Source organism: Corvus moneduloides, chromosome 2, assembly GCF_009650955.1.
Source record: "Corvus moneduloides isolate bCorMon1 chromosome 2, bCorMon1.pri, whole genome shotgun sequence".
Taxonomy (NCBI): Eukaryota; Metazoa; Chordata; class Aves; order Passeriformes; family Corvidae; genus Corvus; species Corvus moneduloides.
Genome location: NC_045477.1, coordinates 72,712,999 through 72,732,510, shown reverse-complemented (window position 1 = coordinate 72,732,510; position 19,512 = coordinate 72,712,999). Strand labels below are relative to the sequence as shown.

General features: G+C 44.9%; 1 protein-coding gene and 1 long non-coding RNA gene across 4 annotated transcripts; one reads left to right on the top strand and one right to left on the bottom strand.

Moving 5' to 3' along the window:
* Positions 1-530: 530 nt before the first annotated feature.
* Positions 531-4,120, bottom strand: LOC116439919. Its single transcript, XR_004238334.1, has 3 exons — positions 4,038-4,120; positions 3,087-3,224; positions 531-1,384 (listed from the first exon to the last, which is right to left on the bottom strand). It is a non-coding gene; the product is annotated as an uncharacterized LOC116439919 (long non-coding RNA).
* A 7,600-nt stretch (positions 4,121-11,720) lies between these two features.
* SPRY2 (sprouty RTK signaling antagonist 2) lies at positions 11,721-18,152 on the top strand. Of its 3 annotated transcripts, none has more exons than XM_032100019.1 (2): positions 11,721-12,462; positions 16,377-18,152. In XM_032100019.1, the coding sequence occupies exon 2, from the start codon at positions 16,428-16,430 to the stop codon at positions 17,361-17,363; it is 936 nt and encodes a 311-aa protein (XP_031955910.1). In that variant the 5' UTR covers positions 11,721-12,462; positions 16,377-16,427; the 3' UTR covers positions 17,364-18,152. The 3 variants fall into 3 exon arrangements, with proteins under 3 accessions (XP_031955910.1, XP_031955911.1, XP_031955912.1); XM_032100020.1 differs by lacking the exon at positions 11,721-12,462 and adding an exon at positions 13,537-14,538; XM_032100021.1 differs by lacking the exon at positions 11,721-12,462 and adding an exon at positions 14,930-15,285.
* The last annotated feature ends 1,360 nt before the right edge of the window (positions 18,153-19,512 follow it).

The following is a 19,512-nucleotide window of genomic DNA, read 5'->3' as shown; positions in this document are numbered from 1 at the left end:
GCTCCCTGACTCTCTCTAAAAGAGTCTGAAACCATAAAGTCTCCAGAATGAGATTTTCATAAGTTGGAGCCTGAGGTTGTAGAGGATCTTCTCATGCACAGTTAGTGCAATTGCATATGTATAGCTGGCTTTTGTACATACAAATGGAACCTGTACACTAGTGCATGGCTCAAAGGAACCTAGACAGCTATACAAAAACACACATGGCCCTCAGTTTTTGTTTTATGAGGTGAATTAAGTGAAGGGGGAAGAAGAAGGTGATGAGAAAAAGATGAAATTCAGACCTCATCAAAGTGAAGGGTAGTTTTCCTATAGACTTCAAAAGATTCAAAGCTTCATCTGTTACATTTATGTGCTACTGAACCCAGAGATATGCTCAGAAACAGGTTTCAACCTCAATTCATTTGGCAGCCCAACTTCTTCCTGGTTGAATGGTGGAAGCACTGACAAGAATCTCAAAAGAAAATTTTACCGTGATCTAAATCAGTAGTTCCAAATTTTTTCTGGCTGTCTGGGCAAACACCTCCTTTTAAGAGACAGTGAGAGCCTTCTATCCCAGCATTTATGACTCACATACCCCAAGCTAGAGTGTTCATGGAGTTGTCCATTGGAGTAGCATGCAAACTAGCACCATGTTTCCCAGAAACCATGAATTTGCTATGTAATTCATTCCCAAGCTGCTCCTGCAGCTACTCCTGGGAGTAGATTACAAGCTGGATAAATTGAGTTTGCAGGCTGTGTTTAGCCTATCCCTCGCAGAATGAGTGTTCTTCCTCCAAGTTCACACTGTTTACACGGATCTGACTAAGTACCATTAACTGTCTTTCAAGAGCGGCTTACATCTTTCTTTTGGGAAAAGGACTGAGGGGAAATGTGGGAAAAGTTCCCCTCTTGTTATCAAATTTAACGTTGGTCTATGCAAGTACAACATTGCTGACACTGCCACAAAATCCTGGCCACACTAAACTTGATGGCAAAATTCCCTTTGACTTTATTAGAGTCTAGATTTCCCAACAAGTGTTAAGGGAGTGTGACTGCAAGACTGAGGCAAAGGCAAAGTAAAAGCAAGAACAGTTTCCTCACTGCAATCCAGAGACAATGCATGGTTCTCCAGGGCTATAAGGCAAGAAATAAAAATATAAATAAATTTATAAATTAATGAAATGGATACTCTGTTCAGACAGTTACTAGTTCTTGGCACTTTTTCTCCCATCTTGTCATCTACAGACACCTGTCCAGCTGTACTTTCTTCACACTTGACTGTCCAGTTAAGCTTCTCTGTCAGTCCTGCTGTCACTCCTCTTTCAGCACATGATGTTAGCTCTCCTGCCATCTTGCTGTCACTCTTTTCATATGGCAGGATTCACAGCCTTACCTCACAGACCTGTTTGTACATCGGAAGAAAAATATTTGTCATACTTACTTCTTAATCCCCCATTAAAAATGAGCATAGCTAAGTAGGAAAAGCCTGTCAGGAAAGTACTAACAATGAGTTTCTCTGCCAGCAGTGTTTCAAAACACTGGATTTTTTTCTTCTGCCTACCCAAAGATATGAGAAGAATTGAGAAGTGAAGGATTCAGTTCTACTAGGGAGTAACCATACATATTCTGTAATGGCTTTTCAAGTGCTCTTCTACATGTAGGTCAGTGAACAGAAGAGGTTTTGGTCCTAATTATTGTTTTGTTGTGAGATTCTTTTTTTCCACTGACCTAATGGTGTCTAAGCAATCATTTTTGCACTGCTGGGCAAAGGTTATAGCAAACTTGTTAACTGGGCATTTTTATACTGCTCCCCAGCACAAAAGACACACCTCAAAGCTCCCAAGGTGGCAGGTTCTAAAGTGCCCCTCATTTTAACAGCAAAATATTGCTATATTCACTGTGTGAGCAGACCTTAGGTTAGTTGGTATAATGGGACATATAAGAATGTGTAATTATTGGTCACAGCAAAGGAGAGTGAGAAAACAGGTTTTTACAGCAAAAGCTTTTCATCCTTTGCAGGACATGGATAACCTCTGACTTCCATGCCGTGCTGGATTCTCAGAGGATGGAAGTGAGCAATGGTAAATCACCCCAGACAAGTATCTCCTCCTCAATATAATAAGCAGTTTATGTATCCGGCTGCAAAAGTGTTCTAGGAAGTTGCCAAACAGGAAGGAGATCCTTGCCTGAAGTAATTTGCAAGCTAAAGGCTGGATCTTACCAAAGCATCTGGTCTGAGGTTTTGAACAACTTTTACTCCCATAAGATTTCAAAAGATATTCAGGAGGGCCATGTCTTACAGCATGCTGTAAGGTTTGGCTAAAATTGCCTGTAAACGAGTCTCAGGTACTTAGCAGGCCTATGTTACCTTAGCCTTTAAAATAGGGCAGAAATGTGCTGCGGATAGATGAACTGAAACTACACCCACAGGAGATGAAATTATATTAATAGACATACAAACATATCATATTGCAAGTGAAAGACACAGAGTATGTTACTGTACTCACAAAATTTAAAAAATATGCAAATCTTCCTTCCCATGGCCTGATCCATCAGTGCAATGCTGCCAAAATGGATGGGTTAATGCCATGGAGTGAACTGTGCAGATCACAGACTTAAACCTGCTGCCACACACCTCCTTTCTCACGACCATTTGTTTCAATTAGATACCCTCTGGCCACTCTTAAGCCAACGGTGACATTCTTTACATCTTGTTAATAGGTGTCATGATAAAGAAATAAGAGCATGTATCCTACGTTATATAAGGAGAATCTAATGCTGCTGCACGTTAGCTGGCACTTTCTTTTTTACCTTGATATTCACAGACTCCAAACCTCAAAAAAAGTTTGATTTTCTCCTTACTTCATCCTCTGGCTTTTCTGTCAGTTTTTTTTAAGAGTTACACTTCTGGCTAGAATACAATGTTTTAGTCACAGTGTACGGACATTGCAGAACATTGCAAAGAATATTTGACCCCTGCTTTTTATTTCCTAACTGTATCATCAGTTCCAACCACTGAATATATTGGCAGAATTGGGCATTGCTAAATGACAACACTAAGTCTAACAGATCTGGATTTTAGTTAGTTAGCATGCACTACCTACCTCATGGGATGGCAGGAAATGACAGCTCCAAGGCTGAAATCAGATCCAGGCAGGTGGGCTCCTAAGGGGGTTGGTGCAAACACAAATGTTGGCCCGTGTGAATCCAGCTGCAGCAACAGAGCCTGAGGTTGCAGAGACCTTAGGAGAAAAACTTGTAGTTATATTTAAAATCTAATGCGTCCAACACATTACTATGCACACACATATATGATGTATCACATGGGGTGATGCATCAACACTGCCTGCATCAGATAGTTAAGGGCACTAAGCAAAGTACAGAAGTCCAGACTTGGCTACAACGAGACATTTCAGTAATTCTCAGGTTCAGGGTTTTTGTTCCTAAATAAATCAATTGGATAAGTCCATGACATCTTTTTGAACTCCAGGATACAGAGTTCCTGTGAAAGAGAAGAATCAGAGTGAACAGCTTTTCCTTGAAAACCATGAAGATCACTTCCCTTGCTGCGTGGAAGACAAGGGATGAGCTACCCCAGTCATCGGAGCAGATGCAGAAACCAGTGGAAATGAGGAGATAAAAAGTCAAAGCCCAAGGATTGGCTAATAGAGAAAGAAGTGTTGTAATTGCTAAATCACCCAAACTGCTCTGCCAAACTTTGACATGCTTGATTTCCTGTGCTTAAATAATTTTTAGGCCTAAAAAAAAAGAAGGGGGGGGAGGGGAAGTGCAGAAAAATAACCAGCTGTTCCTTGTATAGTGCAGGAAACATGTATGATTTATTGCTTTAAGGTTATTTTTGAAGGGGCTGCCTGTGGCAGCCGGAGTGCCGGAGAAGTCACTGAGGCCTGTCCACTTGAAGGGCTCAAACTGTTTCCTGAACAGCCCTTCTTCACTCGTCACCTCCGACAGCTCCCATTGACAACGTGTGACTGGGGCCCCGGAGTGTTTTAAAGCCGCGGGGGGCCGGGGCGGACAATGGGGCTGTCAATTACCTTTTCCCCCGTTGTGAAAGGGGCCGGCGAACAATGTGCGGGCGGCGGGGGCTGTGCCGCCGCTCCGCCGCCCCCGCCGCGCTCAGCCCGGCCCGGCCCCGCCGGGATAAGGTGCCGGAGGTGCCGCCCCGCAAGCCCCGAGCTGCCGGCGCGGAGCCGCCGCCGCCCCCGGCGCTGCGGCGGGGCGGGAGGGCAGGGGCTGCCCCACACGGCCAGCCCCATCCCCGCTCCCCATCCCGCGCCCGGGGGGGAACGCCCGGGCTGCGCTACCTAGATTGTGCCTTTAAAAACTTCCTGTGTGCCTTGATGGCTTGCTGAGAGGACTGTCCATCATACAGGCGCTTTGTCTGGCAGTCACTGCTATTTGAATTTGACTGACTGAGGAAGCCCGAGTTATTTGTAAAGAACAACAAGGCTTTTCATTCATAATTTCAGTGGGGGGACAGGGTGCTAATGACTGAGCTTGAATAACCAGAGAATGCGGTATTCAAGGCAGGAAGAAGCCCAACTGGCTGCCAAATGAGAGGAAGGGAGGGGAGGGGGATGTAGGTGAAAGTGCTTGTGTGAAAAGGCAAACAATGAAATCGGGATCACACGCATGTATACAAATACAAATCAGGTTCTCAAAAGGTGAGACAGGCAAAGACAGAAGCAGGAAGGAAAGCAGAGGAAATTCCCGTTTCTATTTCATTGACTTGCCTTCAGAACCAGCTTCTGCAATGCTAAATCCGAGAGGGTCTCAGCAAAAGGCAGCTCTCTTCCCTCCTGCCGCCCTCTCACCACAGAGAAAATGCTTTCCCTCTCCTATTCCTTTTTTGCTGCAGAAAAAATCCTTGGGTTTGAAGTTGGGCTTAATGAAGATTTTGCCTCTGCAGCTTGAGCTCCAGCTTCGACCAAACTTGAAAGTACTTCTGCTAGCCCGACTAGCAGCATCTACCATCCGTACACATAATTTTACATATTGACCCTCTAATTTAGACATATATTTACATATATTCTCTAACTCCGAAAAAACTTTGTCTTTACAGAAGTCAAACTTTACCTGATGCAAAAGCTATTCAACTAAATAAACGCTGTTGCCTTTATTTCTATTGTCTACAGAGGGATTTTGAATAAGGCGTTAACAGAAATTTCCTTAGCTAAAACGGATTTTATAGAGCCATAATTTGTGTCCCTGTGGAGAAAACAAATCTACAGCGCTAAGAAAGAAAACAGAAATTGAACGGCACATACTCTGGAAAACACAACTGCTTTGACACAACGTAAACCATCAGAACTGGATATAATTTATGCCAATTTGAATTGCGTTGTGAGTAAGCAACAATAAGAAAACTTAAAATATGTTAAACGGTTTAAACACTTAACCTCAAGAATGAAGGAAGTTTTCCAGTGGGCTTATTTTGCAAGCTTGTTCTGTCAGATGCAGTGGATTTATTGTCTATGTTTGTAACGCAATTTCCAATGCTTCCTTTAACTTTCATTAATTAGAACACCATCCTGGGAGCTGTTCTGGACAGCTGGATTCCCTCCCTGGCCTGGAGCACATCAGACTTTCACTCGGCTCCAGAAGGAGTCAAGGGCTTATTTAGGAGGAACAGCTCCGAGATTCAGCTTCTCTGTTAATTTCTTCCTTCGTATCTATGGGACTTTTGAAAGTAATAGGCCTGCTTAAAATACAGGAAAAGATGATTACAAAACCACAAATGAGATAGGAGTAACTACACCAGATGCAGAGATGGCAGTTTACAGGAACTCTTTAATCAAGGGGTGGGAGTGGATGCTCCTGCAGAGATAACCTTGTTTGGATAATTAATTTTGTCCCCTTCCCTCTCGAAGTGACATAATTGTCCAACAGTTCAAACCCTTTTCTTAAGGTGTTCCGATTCTATTAGACACAGATTCTGAAATTTTGGTTGTGCAGAAAGACTCTGGAGGTCACAAGGAAATCAACACTTTGGGCCTCCTAGGGAAGCAGCATGTATACAGCACAGAGACTGGACTGGGACCTGAGAGTCCTAGTTCTTGCTTTTGAGATAAGTTACTTCTTTCTTTCTTCCCTCTTTTTTCTCACCTCTAAAATGGGCATAGTGACATCTCCTAAAAACTAGTTTGAGATCTGTGGAGAAAACTGTGATAGAATATACAGTGTTTTAATTATTGTCATTGATATTGTCATTATAATCAGGAAGAAAAAAGACAGTACAGATCTGACAGCAGGATCAGGGTATTTCACACTTTTTAATACTTTTTAATTGATGTAACCATATAACTAGTATTTTACTCTGGTTGTGTTCTGATTTTCAGACAAGTGATGGGGAAACACCAGTTTTTATTTTCCTTTTTGTGCAAAATGAATTAGTCTCCAGGAAATTATTCTGTCCTGCATATATCACCTCTGCTTTCAGGATGTGCTTGTATGCCACTCAGATGAACACAAGTGTTTCATAACTGAGAAAAATAAAAATAATCTCAGTAAATAGGATAAACATTATATTTCTTTTTTTAAACATTTGCTCAATCTGCTTCCTTTTGTTTGCAGAAAATCTGTGCGTCTGACTTGTACATATGCCATGACTGACTTGCAAGATTTATATTACCAACTGCTAATCTCTCTGAGTGTTTTTTGAACTCCAGCCTCCACTGCAGAAAAATACGTTATGTTCTGGGAGCAGAGTGGCCATCACAGCATGGAGGTCTGTGGAGGCTACCTCGCATTTCAGAGAAGAGTAGGCATCTGTCTTCTTCCAACTCCACTGCTCACAGTACCCAAGATATTAATTTACCTTTCTACTACATTGCAGTTTAGAGCTAGTTCGGGTATCTCTACATCAGTGGTTTTCTCACTGTGATCTCTAAATTCCTATGGACTACTTCTAAATTGGAGGTCTCATAATTTACAATTTTCTAAAAAAGCCTGTGCTTCCCTTATGCTTTTTTTTTCTCTTCTAAAGCATAAAAAAAGTCTACAGACTGAAGAAATTTAAAAACTACTGCTGCAAACCACAGTAGAGATGTGATAAGTGTCTTCATAAAACCTCCTTTCAAATTTCCCATAACTTCTAACTTTGACCTCTTCCATTTCTTCTAAGTCACTTTAATCACAGATCAACACACAAATGTCTGCATCCTGCTACAAAATATTTTGGGAATTTCCAAACTAGCACTTACTAACATTTTAATAGGCAATCAGTTGATTTTGCATAAAATTCTAGTAAAGTCAAAGCCTGGTGTTACCTAGCCTCTGACTGACCAAATCTAGGAAGTCCAGTGTTTCAAGCACTAACAGACAAGGCTTGCCTGTGTTGTCATGCTCATGATTACTTCTACCAAAGAAGTCGAAAATATGAGGAGGAATACCCTAACAAAAACAAATACACCCTAACAAAAACAAATACAACAAATACACCATAGAAAGCCTACTATAATACCAAATAACAAATAAACTTCACTTAGTCCCACCCACGTCAAATTGTCCCACTTATGAACATTTGGTCTCAAGGTACTTGAAAAGAGAGAATTAATCATAAAATGCACTGTATAAGCTAGAAAGGTTTATAAAGTTGAATTCCAAAAAAAACAATGCTGATTTTATCAAGGACACAAATGTAACCAAATAACATTGAATGACACATCAAAGAGCATAGTAGCTTTATTAGAACAATTTACATGCAAAAGCTCCACATTATATTACAAGTGCTAAATGTATGTATCCTTCAGTATAATTTCAGAAGGATCAGGACAGGGATTTGTTTATTCTTTAAGTTTACATAAGTATATTTGGTATTCAACAAGAAATTATCTTTCTGGCAACTGTCCTTCTACATACTGGGGCAATCACCATATGGGATAAAGTTACACAGGATCTGGCCTATATCACCTTTAAGGAAGGAGTCTATCATGAGCTAGATCTGAAAATAGTAGTTTAATCCGAGAATACCTGGGCATCACTAAAAGCAGGAGACTCAGTCTCTGAGCAGGTTCAGAGCATGTGTATTCCCAACGACAGTAGCAGGCATTAATTCTATCTTTCGCATGTAACAGTGCTGATCCTTGTCCCACCAGACTGCATTCCCAGAACACAATGTTCATTTTCCTCCTCTTCTCAGGGAGGAGAATTCCAGAATTTCCTTCAGGTAAACTACAATAAAAATTGCAAAAGCAAAACTAACAGTACAGAGTCAAGGACTTAATTTTCTTCATAAATACATCCAGCTGTTTACAGTGCAGTGTGTTTGACCTCTCAGTTTCTCTCCACGATTTACCTAAGTGGCCTTATCTGCCATGAGAACCTCAATGAAATATCAGTAGGCAAAAAAAAGCTTTACAGGTAATCACTTTTAAAAAGCTCTATAATTCTTTTATGTATTTTAGCTTATTCAGAGTCACAAATATAGAAGATAATCAATTAAAGATTTAATTTTCTATGGAACTTCTGGACAGTAGAAGCAATGTGCAGCCAAGCTTAGTCCTTTTAGGATGCGCAGAATCAATATTCCCATATCATTGCATTAACTCATGAGATAATGCATGAAATGTTCTACCTGCACTTTCCTTCCCTTGAAGGAAGAATTCCTTATGAATGAATTCCCTTACTTCCCTTCCTTTTCAAAGTAAAGGGGAAACCACTTGTTTTCAGGTCCTGATCTGAAAATCAAATCATGTAAAAACTTGTGGGACAATTTCAGGATGAAACAGAAAAGTTTCAGCTATTTCAGATAGGTGTCTATCATGCCATACACTTTTCAAATGTTATGTGTCCCATTTTTCACCTGAAACCACTGGGATTGCTACTATTCAACTATATCATGAACATAACACCTATACATATATAAATATATGTGTATATTGGTGTGTACACAAATATATATATATATGTACAACAGTTACATTTCTTTGCTGAGAATAAACTCAACTTCATCTCAACAAACAACGTCTGCTTGGGTTAAAAGAAAAAAAAAAACACCAAAAAAAACCCAAAAAACCCCCACCATGCAGTGGTTAGAGCAAACCACTAGGGGAAACATAATCACATGCATTAAGCCACTCTCTATGACAAATGTGAAATGTGAGTGATACATGAAGTCTTCCAAAAGCTGGTTCCAAGGTACCATCAGATTAAAAATCTGAGAAATCAGCGTCGAGGTTCCAACATGAACACACACAAGCACACGCACAAAATAGAGCACACTTAATTTTTGCAGATTTGTGCACTGTTTATTGAATACCTTTGCGCCAGTTAGTGCACAAATCTTTGCAGGTTTAAGGCTTCTCTTTCAAACTCATCAGTACTAGGATGCTGTATTCTTGGGGGTTTTGCTGGCTTTATTTTTGGCGCTTTTTTTTTCTTTTTTTTGAGCTATAAGACATTGATGCTTCACCGTTTTGCACGCATGACTGGTTCTGTGAATAAAAATAGCTTCACTGCTTTCAGATCTGCCTTTGAGACTACTCTCTATATTAAGTGTATACACCTGTAGTTGAGAACTGGTGTGGAAATCGGTGATTGCACTACTGATCGACAGATTTTAAAATGGTGTTATGAACTTTCCAGTTTAAAATACTATTTATGTACTCAGTATAAACGACCATAAATAATTTAACAGACCTTTCCCATGTGTATAGGTTTGCACAACGACTTCTTAACCTATTTTTGACTTTGCCGTGTGGGAGGAAGTGATTTTTGTCTTTCTACAGTGAGGGGACTATCGTGTTTTCTCTTTCCCGGATATTTTAACCCATACTTGTCTCTCACAGCTGAACACCGTGGATTGCCTGGCTGACACAGAGCGCGCAGCCTGCACACGGGGCACATCTCCGAGGATGCTCATGTCGCTGCCCGGCGCATCCTCATGGAGACGCTAGGCCGCTGGGCGCCCCCTCCCGCGGGGAAGCTCAGGGAAGGCTCCCTCCGGCGCTGCCCGGCGCCGGGGCTGCTGCCCCTGCGGAGCCGCCCTGACCCGCCGCCCCCCGCCCCGGCGCCGCGCTCCCTCTGGCGGGGAGAGCGGCCGCGACGCCGCCGCTCCGCGGAGCCCCGAGGATAACCCAGCCCCACCGGGCTGCGGCTCCAGCGGAGGAGCAGCCCCCTCCCCGGCGGGAGAGCGCTCCGTCTGCGGGGCCGGGGGTCGAACAGGGTGGGGAGGGGACGGACGGACGGGCTGCAGGTGTTCTGTGCGGGCTAGGGAGCGATGGAACCCGCCTGAAAGGAAAGAAGCGAGCCCCGTTTAACTCCGGCTGACCTTACTGTCAACCAAGTATGGAAAATAGTTTGCAGGTTCCGAATACTATTGTGGAAGAACGGATACTTGCATATAAAACCACGAAAACCCGAAGGCCGTCCGTGGGAGACACAGTCCTCCTTATTTACACGTTTTTATGGGGAATGACCACCCCCTCCACAGAGCGGTGACCAGCAGGTGTAGGAGAGGAAGTGCCTGCGAAATCGCCTCGAGTAGTAGAGGGCTGGCTGGGGCTTTGCACCGAGGGTTGTCCTTCTGAATAGCGCAGCGATTACCGCCGTACACACGGTGTGTATTTTAGGCAGTGCCACACGTGACACGGGAACACTCGTGCTCGGTGCATGCCTGCCTGGGCACGGGGGTGCGCGTACAGATCCGTGTCGGCGCAAGATGCCTGCGTTCAACTAGCCACAGTGGCCCCGCCAGTGCTTCCAGCTCGTACCAAAGGGACCGAGCTGTGGCCGTGTCAGGAAACGCCCAGAAGACAGTCACGTTCGCGAGCTGCTCGCAGACCGTGTCCCCCTCACGAATGGCAACTTACTGAAATTAAGGGGGGCGGGGGGGGGGGGGGGAGAGTTTGCAGGGTTTTTTAACTCCTCCGCACCCCCCCTTCCCCCCCCGCATAGGCGAGGAGACCCCGCTGGTGCCAGGGACGCGGCGCACTCCGGGGACAGGCGCCCGAGGCGCGGGGACCTGCCCCCCGCTCCGCGCCCCGCGGGCCCCGCTCCGCGCTCCCGCCTGGGCACGGGGGCGCCCTCCGCGCCGCCTAATCCCATTAATCCGCGGGACAATGCCCCAAGTAATCACCCTTCCTGCTCTCTGCGCGGCCGGCGACCGGCGGCTGGAAAGGGCGAAGGGGGGGGGAGGGGAGGGGCAGAAAGTGTAAACTTTTATTCCACTCGGTTAAGAGAAACGGGTGGGAGGCAATAGGGAGCACTTGGACACGGGTCTCCCGAAAGCCCGCAGCGGTGGGGAGCGTGCGCCTTCCTCCCCGCGAGAAGCGAGTTCCCCTCGGTTTCTCTGCAAACCTATCGCCGCCTGCCTCTAGTAAATACACGAGCACAAAAGCAGCCCCGAGCGGCGTGAGACCGCGCACGGAGCAGCCTCCCGTGAGCACAGGCTGCGGCCAGGCCCCGGGAGCAGGGCTGCCGCTCGCCCCGCGCAGCGCGGGGAGCGCCGCGGACGGGCCGGGGCCGCCGGGCAGGCTCGGCGGCGGCAGCGCTGCCCTTTTGAATGCCTCCCGCAGCTCAGTGCTGGCAGGGCGCTGGGAGCGCCAGTGAATGTAGCCCCGCAGAGCCAATGAGCTGGGACCGGATGCGATATATCCTCTGGGACAACAACTGCTCTGTTCCTCCTCAGATCCACATGACGCCATTTACTGCTGCTTTTGCAGAGAGATCACCCTACCTCCTCCGGAAAGAAAAAGAGAGAGAGGGAGAGAGCGAGCGAGCAGAAAAACGCCGAGCCCCTACAGCTCGGATCTCAAATCTTCCTCCTCCTCCTCCTCCACCTCCTCCAAACACACAACAACAACCACCACCACAAATCCGCTGCGCTCCCAAAACACCCCCCCGATTGCAAACCACAGAACTGCCTGCAACACACACACGCTCGCAGAGGGAGCGAGAAAGCTAAGAGGGAGAGAGGGGAGAGGAGCCTGCAGCAAGCAGTTTCTCAGCAGAACGGCTACATTGCACAAGCTGCTTTTTTGGAGGAGCTCAGTGGAAGAAAGCTCTGGGATTTTATTTTAGATCCACTTTATTTTGTTTTCTTTGGCTTTTCCCTTTCCTCTTGATCAATTTGCAACAGCAACAGAAAAAGTGACTTGGTATTGGCGATTCGGCCTCTTGTTCATTGAGGAGAAAAAAAGGAAAGTGTGTGTGTAAGACTGAGTGATCTCTTTTTAAGAGAAAAGAAAACCCATCCCGATCCGGAGAGGTGTTTTGATTATTATTATAGTATATACACGCACACACGTATTATAATCGATCTGGGGAGAGGCACCTAACTTTGCTCTGGACTTTTTTTTTTTTTACATGGTGATCATTCTTACTCTAATTTGCAAGCTGGACTAAAGCAGAGTTTGGAAAAGAATTTTTTTTTTTTGCTTTAGGGCTGGATTTATTTGCAAACCGCAGGAAGAAGAAAATACAAGAGAGAGAGGGGTTTGGTGCAGCGCCGCGATCACGGTGAGAGCCTTTTCCTTCTTTGCAAAACAAGCTTTTCAGTAACCTACTCCCTCCCTCCCCCCCCCCCCCCCCCCCCACCTTGGTTGCTCCAAGAGAACTCGTGGAAATGTTTGAGGCCGATCCCTTTTCCATTCGTACAGGTTCTCCCTCTCCCCCCCTTCCCTTCTCCTTCCTTTCTCGGAGAGGAGCTGGAGGTGGGATTTCGGAGCGGTTTCTTCTCCGGGGAGGGGTGGGGGGAGCTCCGCTGGGGTTTGCGGGCTGCGCCGCGTTTGTGCCCCGCCGGGGTGCCCCGGGGGCGCGGAAGGCTGCGCGGGGGGCGGAGGGCTCCGCGGGAGCCCCGGAATGCCTGCGGGGGCTGCGAGTGGGGCGGGCGGTGCGCTCGAAGGAGCCACAACTCCGGCGTGTTCTGGCTGCTGCGGGGAGCCGGGCACGGGAGGTCCTGCGCGCTGCTGCCTCGCTGGGCACGCGTGGGTTTCCGACAAGCCCCGGGAGGAGGTGAAGGGAGGGCGCAGCGGGGCTGGCGAGCGTCGGGGCTGTTTGTTCCCCGGTCTTGGGGGAGAAGGAGCAACCCGCCTTTCAGTGCGTGATTTACGCCTGTCTGTAGTGGCGTCAGGAGATCCGTGAGATTCGGAAGTGAGTGCACGTCTGGTAGAAATATATACGTGTGTGTGTGGGTGAGTGTGTACACTTAGATACTTCTGTGATGAGATTAATTCGATCTGTAAGACGAGGAAAATCCTTCCCTAGGTTCTTCTATGCAGAGGGCACGAGTGGAGGGGAAGGAAAAGCCTTTTTTTTTTTTTTTTTTTTTTGGTGGGTTACTTCGTAACAACCCCCCTTCCCCCATTAAAAAAAAAAAAAGCTGCTGGTGTTTTCAGCAAGCTATTTGTGTGTCACTTTGCCCCACCCCGATGGTAAAGTCCCTTTTGCCCTAATCCATAGTCTGATCACACACTCGGCCCTTAATGGGGGTTTCAAAGCACTTTGAAAGAAGAGGAGGTGGTTGGTGTGTGTGCGGTGGGAATGGGGGTGGGGGTGCCTTGCACAGGCTCCGGCCACAAAACAGAAATTCACGAGCAGAGGACTTCTCTCGCTTAGGCTTCGCCTTTCCCCGGCCAGCGGTACACGGGTTTTTTCCACAGCACGCAAGAAAGCCCCTCGTGTTTTAAACCTCCCCACATGTGCCGAACGAGAAACCCGTCCCCCTCGCTCACCCTTTTGCCAAGCCCAGCTAAGAAAAGTTAGCAATCCTGGCACTTGAGCTCGGTGAGAGTGGACTTTGGCTCTCAGAAGTGGGGAATGGTGTTATCACACACATACACACACAAAAAGGCAAATCTGCTTCTCTGCTCTTGGCGGATGCAAAAGGGAGAAGTACTAGGTCAGAGGAGGGAGAGACGTGCCCTCCCGTAAGGATTTTCGGGCAAATGTAGGTCTGCAAATAAATGTGCTGGTCCTTTGCGTCCTGTCCTGTTAGCGGATCTACCAAGGGGAGAAAAAGCGGGGAGCACCCGGCTCGGCCTGATCCCCCACTGAAAATGCCTCCTGGGTCCCTCCGAGCAGGGGCGGAGCGGGGCGGGCTGAAGGTCAGGCAATTTGCAGAATATGCGTAAAATAAGAGGAGCTTTTCCAGCGGCTGGCTTTGTGAAGTTGAATGGGTGCTTAGGGCAAGGCGAGAGGGGGTAATCTGCCTTTTGCCCAGCTGTCCCGGAGGTGTTGTCTGCACCGTCTGCAGGGCGCCTGGCACTTCCCGGGAGGGGAAGCTCCTTTAGCATCTCCTGGGGGAGGGCAGGGGGGAAGAGTTAAAAGGAAACATGGGTTTGACTTTCTGATAAGGCGGCTGAAGCAGCTCCCTCCCACCTCCCAGCCCAGAGGATGTCTCCTGGTTATCTCCAGGTTGTCTGCACTCTCCGGCGGGCGAGGGGCCGTCGCCTCCCACCTGCTGCGCGCCCCCCGCCCGGGATGGAGCCGGAGGTGGGGAGGGAAGCGGAGACCGGAGGCTGCTTTTTCAGCTCCCACCTAGGCGTCTGAGGGGGGCTCCGCCACCGAGCCCGGGGTCGTCTGAAGCGCCTTCAGGTCAGGGTCAGCTTTGCTTTTGCAGTGGGTTGTCATTTCTGGAGAGGCAGGGGTTGATCTGGCATACCCTTTTGGCTGGCTGGGGCTGGTGGAAACCTGGACCTGGAGGGCAGAGAGGGCTGCCGATTCCTCTCAAGGATGGGGAAAGCATTTTACTTTTTATTATATTTTATCTCCAGATTGTTTTAGATGAGGGGAACGTCTGCTTAGGCTGTTGGTTGAAACTTTTGATATGGCAGAGGTTTTAAATTGTAAAAAAAAAAAAAAAACATAAGCAATGCTTCAAGACAAGTTTGCGAGACTTTTTTTGGGGGGGGAGAGGGAGCTAGGGGGAAGAGGGGGGGATGGACACCGTGACATACATCCTGTGTCCAAAACCAGGATTTGGCAATATTTAAAATAGGTGGTCACTCTTAGAAGTTAGAGATTTGTTTGTATATATGTATATATATTTTTTTATTTTTTATTTTAAGAAAAGCCTCTTGAAGGAAGGGAGCCAGCAGTTAAAAGGTTAAATGTTTTGCATTGATGTTAGAATAAAGACAGTGTCTTGAGATACTAATTGTTAAACTGTTTGGCTATGTTTTATTATACTGCAGTACAGTATTATTGTTGGTAACTGATGTGTACAGAATAACACTGTGGTGCTCTTTCTAGGTATAATTGAAGACATTGTGTGGTCCTTGTAAGAAGTTTGGTTCCTGCTTGGGTTTTAATTGTAAAATATTGTTCTGGATTTCTGTATAGGTAATTGGATTTTGGAGCCACTTTAAGATATGATAAAGGCAGAACAAATATTAACTAATTTAGAGGGCAGTACTTGAAACTTGTGCATATTTGAGTGTGGAAGTTATTTACAAATTCTCATCTGTGTCTTTTACTGGGTTTTCATTTAAATTCTAAAGTCTGCATTTCTACTTTGTAGTTAATGACTCTTTAAAGGAATATTCACAATCAAGTAGACTTCTTGGATGCTGGCATTATTTGATTATATTATGCATGCCTCTGTCCCTCAAGCCACTCTTGGTAATAGTTACAGTTTGAAATGTAGTCTATGGAGTTTTTTATACATTAAAAAAAAACCCCAAACAACTGTGGTGACACTGCTTTTGTAGTATTGAGTCTTAAAATAACAATCACAGTTGTGTGCACCAGTATGACACACACTAAAATACTGGAGAGAGATATTTTTACTTGTGCTGTTGAAGTTTTTGGTAGCACTAACTCATTTAATGTCTAACCTCAAACATTTTATTGCTATTTAGTGTTTTTCTTGGGACTGTTGGTATTAAACTAAAATTTCCTATTTACATCATGTAAAGTTTAATGTGTAAAGAGACTAGCCTACCAAAATATTATCCAGTTTTAAACAAAATTGGAGAATTATATGTCTGTCATCAGCAGGTCACATTACACTTGCTGAATACTTGCAAGGTAGTGTTTTGGTCTTTTTTTTAATATAAGGCTTTCAGTAGTGTGATGTGAAAAGAAGCGTCACTTCAAGTGGCTGAAATGTAATCACTTTAAAGGCCATGGTCTAACCAGAAGATGGCCTGGGAAGCCTTAGTTAGCAGGAATAATACCTAGACTTTCTAGAGCCACAAGTTAAGCTGCATGGTCCTAGGAAAGAATCCCCTTAAACTCTTCACAGCAGTAGGCAGAACAGGCCAAGGGAAGTGCACTCAGCTGACTGTGTGTGTCCCATATGTGACTCCTTTTTTTAATGGCTGATGCATTACTTGATTGTGTGTGGTGCTGTGGGGTCCTGCAGGCTTGAAAGGCTGCTGGAGAGAGCATGAGATGTGTTGCAATAGTGAATCCTCTCTTTGTTGCTCCAGGATTTCAGATGTGTTCTAAGCCTGCCGGGGTGAGCAAGCTTCCGGGCACTGATGGAGACTCAGCACGGCAGTGGGTCGCAGCCCTTACTACAGGCTCGGCGTGACAGTGGGAGACCGCACGGGGAGCCCGACCTGCGGGATGTCCTGATGCAGCAGGTCCACGTCCTGTCATTGGACCAGATCAGAGCCATCCGAAACACGAATGAGTACACAGAGGGACCTACGGTGGCTCCACGGCCGGGGGTCAAGTCTTCTCCTCGGGTAACAACCCAGCCCAAAAATGAAAGGCCCCATGGCTTGCCTGAGCATCGTCATTTTAGCCGGATCCAGCACACACAAATGCACGCATCTCCTCGAGCACCTCTGTCCCGATCCATCAGCACAGTCAGCACAGGTTCACGGAGCAGTACAAGGACAAGTACAAGCAGTAATTCGTCAGAACAAAGACTTCTAGGATCATCTTCGGGGCCAGTTGCTGATGGGATAGTCCGAATGCAGCCCAAGTCTGAGCTTAAGTCAAGTGAGCTGAAGCCACTGAGCAAAGAAGACTTGGGAGCACATAGCTACAGGTGTGAGGACTGTGGAAAGTGTAAGTGTAAGGAGTGCACTTATCCAAGGACCCTCCCCTCATGTTGGATCTGTGACAAGCAGTGTCTTTGCTCAGCCCAGAACGTGGTTGATTACGGGACTTGTGTTTGCTGTGTGAAGGGCCTCTTCTATCACTGCTCTAATGATGACGAGGACAACTGTGCTGACAACCCCTGTTCCTGCAGTCAGTCACATTGCTGCACTAGGTGGTCCGCCATGGGTGTAGTGTCCCTCTTTCTGCCTTGCTTGTGGTGTTACCTACCAGCCAAGGGTTGCCTTAAGTTGTGCCAGGGCTGTTACGACCGGGTAAATCGACCTGGGTGCCGCTGTAAACACTCCAACACCGTTTGCTGCAAAGTTCCCAGTGTCCCCCCCAGGAACTTTGAAAAGCCAACATAGCATCACTAGCCAGAAATACTAAAGTAACAAGGATTATTATTTTAACGTACATATGCAACCAACTAAGCAGCTATGGTCTTGGCACTGTAGTGGAAGGGTTGGGGATGTACTTTGCTGTTTGCAGTGAAATGCTTTTCTGTGTGTGTGCCATCTTAACTGATACGCTTGTTAGAATCCAGCTAGTGGCATACAGGGGAAAAAAAAGGGATGCAGTACATTGTGACCCACATATTGCATAAGCTAAAGCAACACAGACACTCCTAGGCAACTCTATTGTTTGTGAATAGTACTTGCAAAATTTGTAAATTAGCAAATGACTCCTTTTTTTTTCATTGTTTTCTGCCAGAGATAATGTGCTATATTTTTGTATATACAATAATATTTTCAACTGTGAAAAGTAAGTGCTGTCATAAGACATGGCACAGTCACAAAATATTATACTAATATGTTGTACATTCGGAAGAATGTGAATCAATCAGTATGTTTTTAGATTGTATTTTGTCTTACGGAAACCTTCTATTACAAGACTCTGATTTCCCTTTGGACTTCATGTATATTGTGCAGTTACAGTAAAATTCAGCCTTTATTTTCTAATTTTTTCAACATATTGTTTAGTGTAAAGAATATTTATTTGAAGTTTTATTATTTTATAAAAAGAAATATTTATTTTAAGAGGCATCTTACAAATGTCACCCCTTTTTATGAGGACGTCATAGTTGCTGCAAATAAGGGGTGAACGATGCATATGTTCACTATAAAATAGAAAATATATTAACGTTTGAAATCAAACTGGGCTACTTGTCATTTTTTCCCCCCATTTATTGTTTTGAGTTGGGAGAATTGATACTTGGAACTGCAAACTTCACAGTGCTATAGACACAGCCTAATAGGAAACCAAAAAGAGATTTTTTAAGTGTATTCTTTTGTTGTTGATTACTTCTTCACCTGAAAACAATGCAGGATTTTTGCACCCTTCCTTTGCACAAATGTCCCATATACTGTTCCTACAACAGAGAAGGAAAATGAACATAGGAAAATGCATTAATTCATTCCAGACTAGGACTAATAGGCACTGAAAGCTTGACCTATTCTGTAAGTGATGAGCTTTTGTGCTTCAAATAGGAAATAAGTAATCATTCACAAAAAATGTTGGGCTTGCATGAGTTTACTCAGTGAGAGAGAGGAGGAAAAAGAAAGGGTAATTAATACGGTCAATGCAAAAAGCTTGCAGGATTATTTGTTAAAGGTAGAAGAGTATGCCACAGGGAATGATAGATCTGAATGCAATCCAGCGTTATGTCAAAGATTTGCCTCACTTTGTAAGAAGAAAGTTGCTTGATTTGTCATTTGTGGCAGTTACCTTCCACTGAGGTCAAAATCCTTTCCCTGCCAAGTTTCCCACCGGAAGCCTAGAGAATGATTTACCTTTCTTTATTAACAAACTATCATTTCCTGTTCTGACTATGTCTCTCCAAGTTTAGAGGTCTTAATGTTCAATTTTATTTATACATTTCTTAAGCTGGCATTTAAGGATAGTTGTAAGTATTTTTAAGCTGACGCTTAAAAAAGTCCCTCAGCCTTTTCTGAACCCTCTCCAAGAAAAACAAGTTATTACTAATAAATTAAGAACTCACTAAAAGTTGAAAACCAGAGCATTGAGTAAATGGTCTTGTCTTTTTGCCCCTTAATTTTCATCTCAGATTTGGTGTTTGGATGATTCTACATAGGTCTGTAGTACTCAAAAATCTTAACTGTGTGTTTGTGAGTATTGGTTATCAATCATCAAGTGAAATTAAAAAGTGCTTGTTCTCTTTCTCTTTTTTTTTTTTTTCCCCTTACCTCTCTGGTGAAAAATGTAAGCTGGTTTTCTTTCCTCTCTGCACCAGCTGGCTGGATACTTTGGTATACAAAGACAAACCGTTTATATTTAGCTTTCTGAATATTTCTGTATTTGCCAGAAAGAAGGTAGCTTATGTTACACGAGTAATTTGTCCATATTTAAAGCACATCAGTATACTGTAACTGAGTATTGGAGTATATATGTGAGATTCTGCTTGGCTGCTGATAAACAGAGATTTTTATTATTTAATTATGGGGTTTTTTAGCAATTTTGTTCTTGAAGGGGTTGATGACCATCATGTGTTTCCAT

Coding starts and splice junctions, on each gene's coding strand:
- SPRY2 (XM_032100019.1), top strand. CDS start 16,428: ATGGAGACTCAGCACGGCAGTGGGTCGCAGCCCTTACTACAGGCTCGG.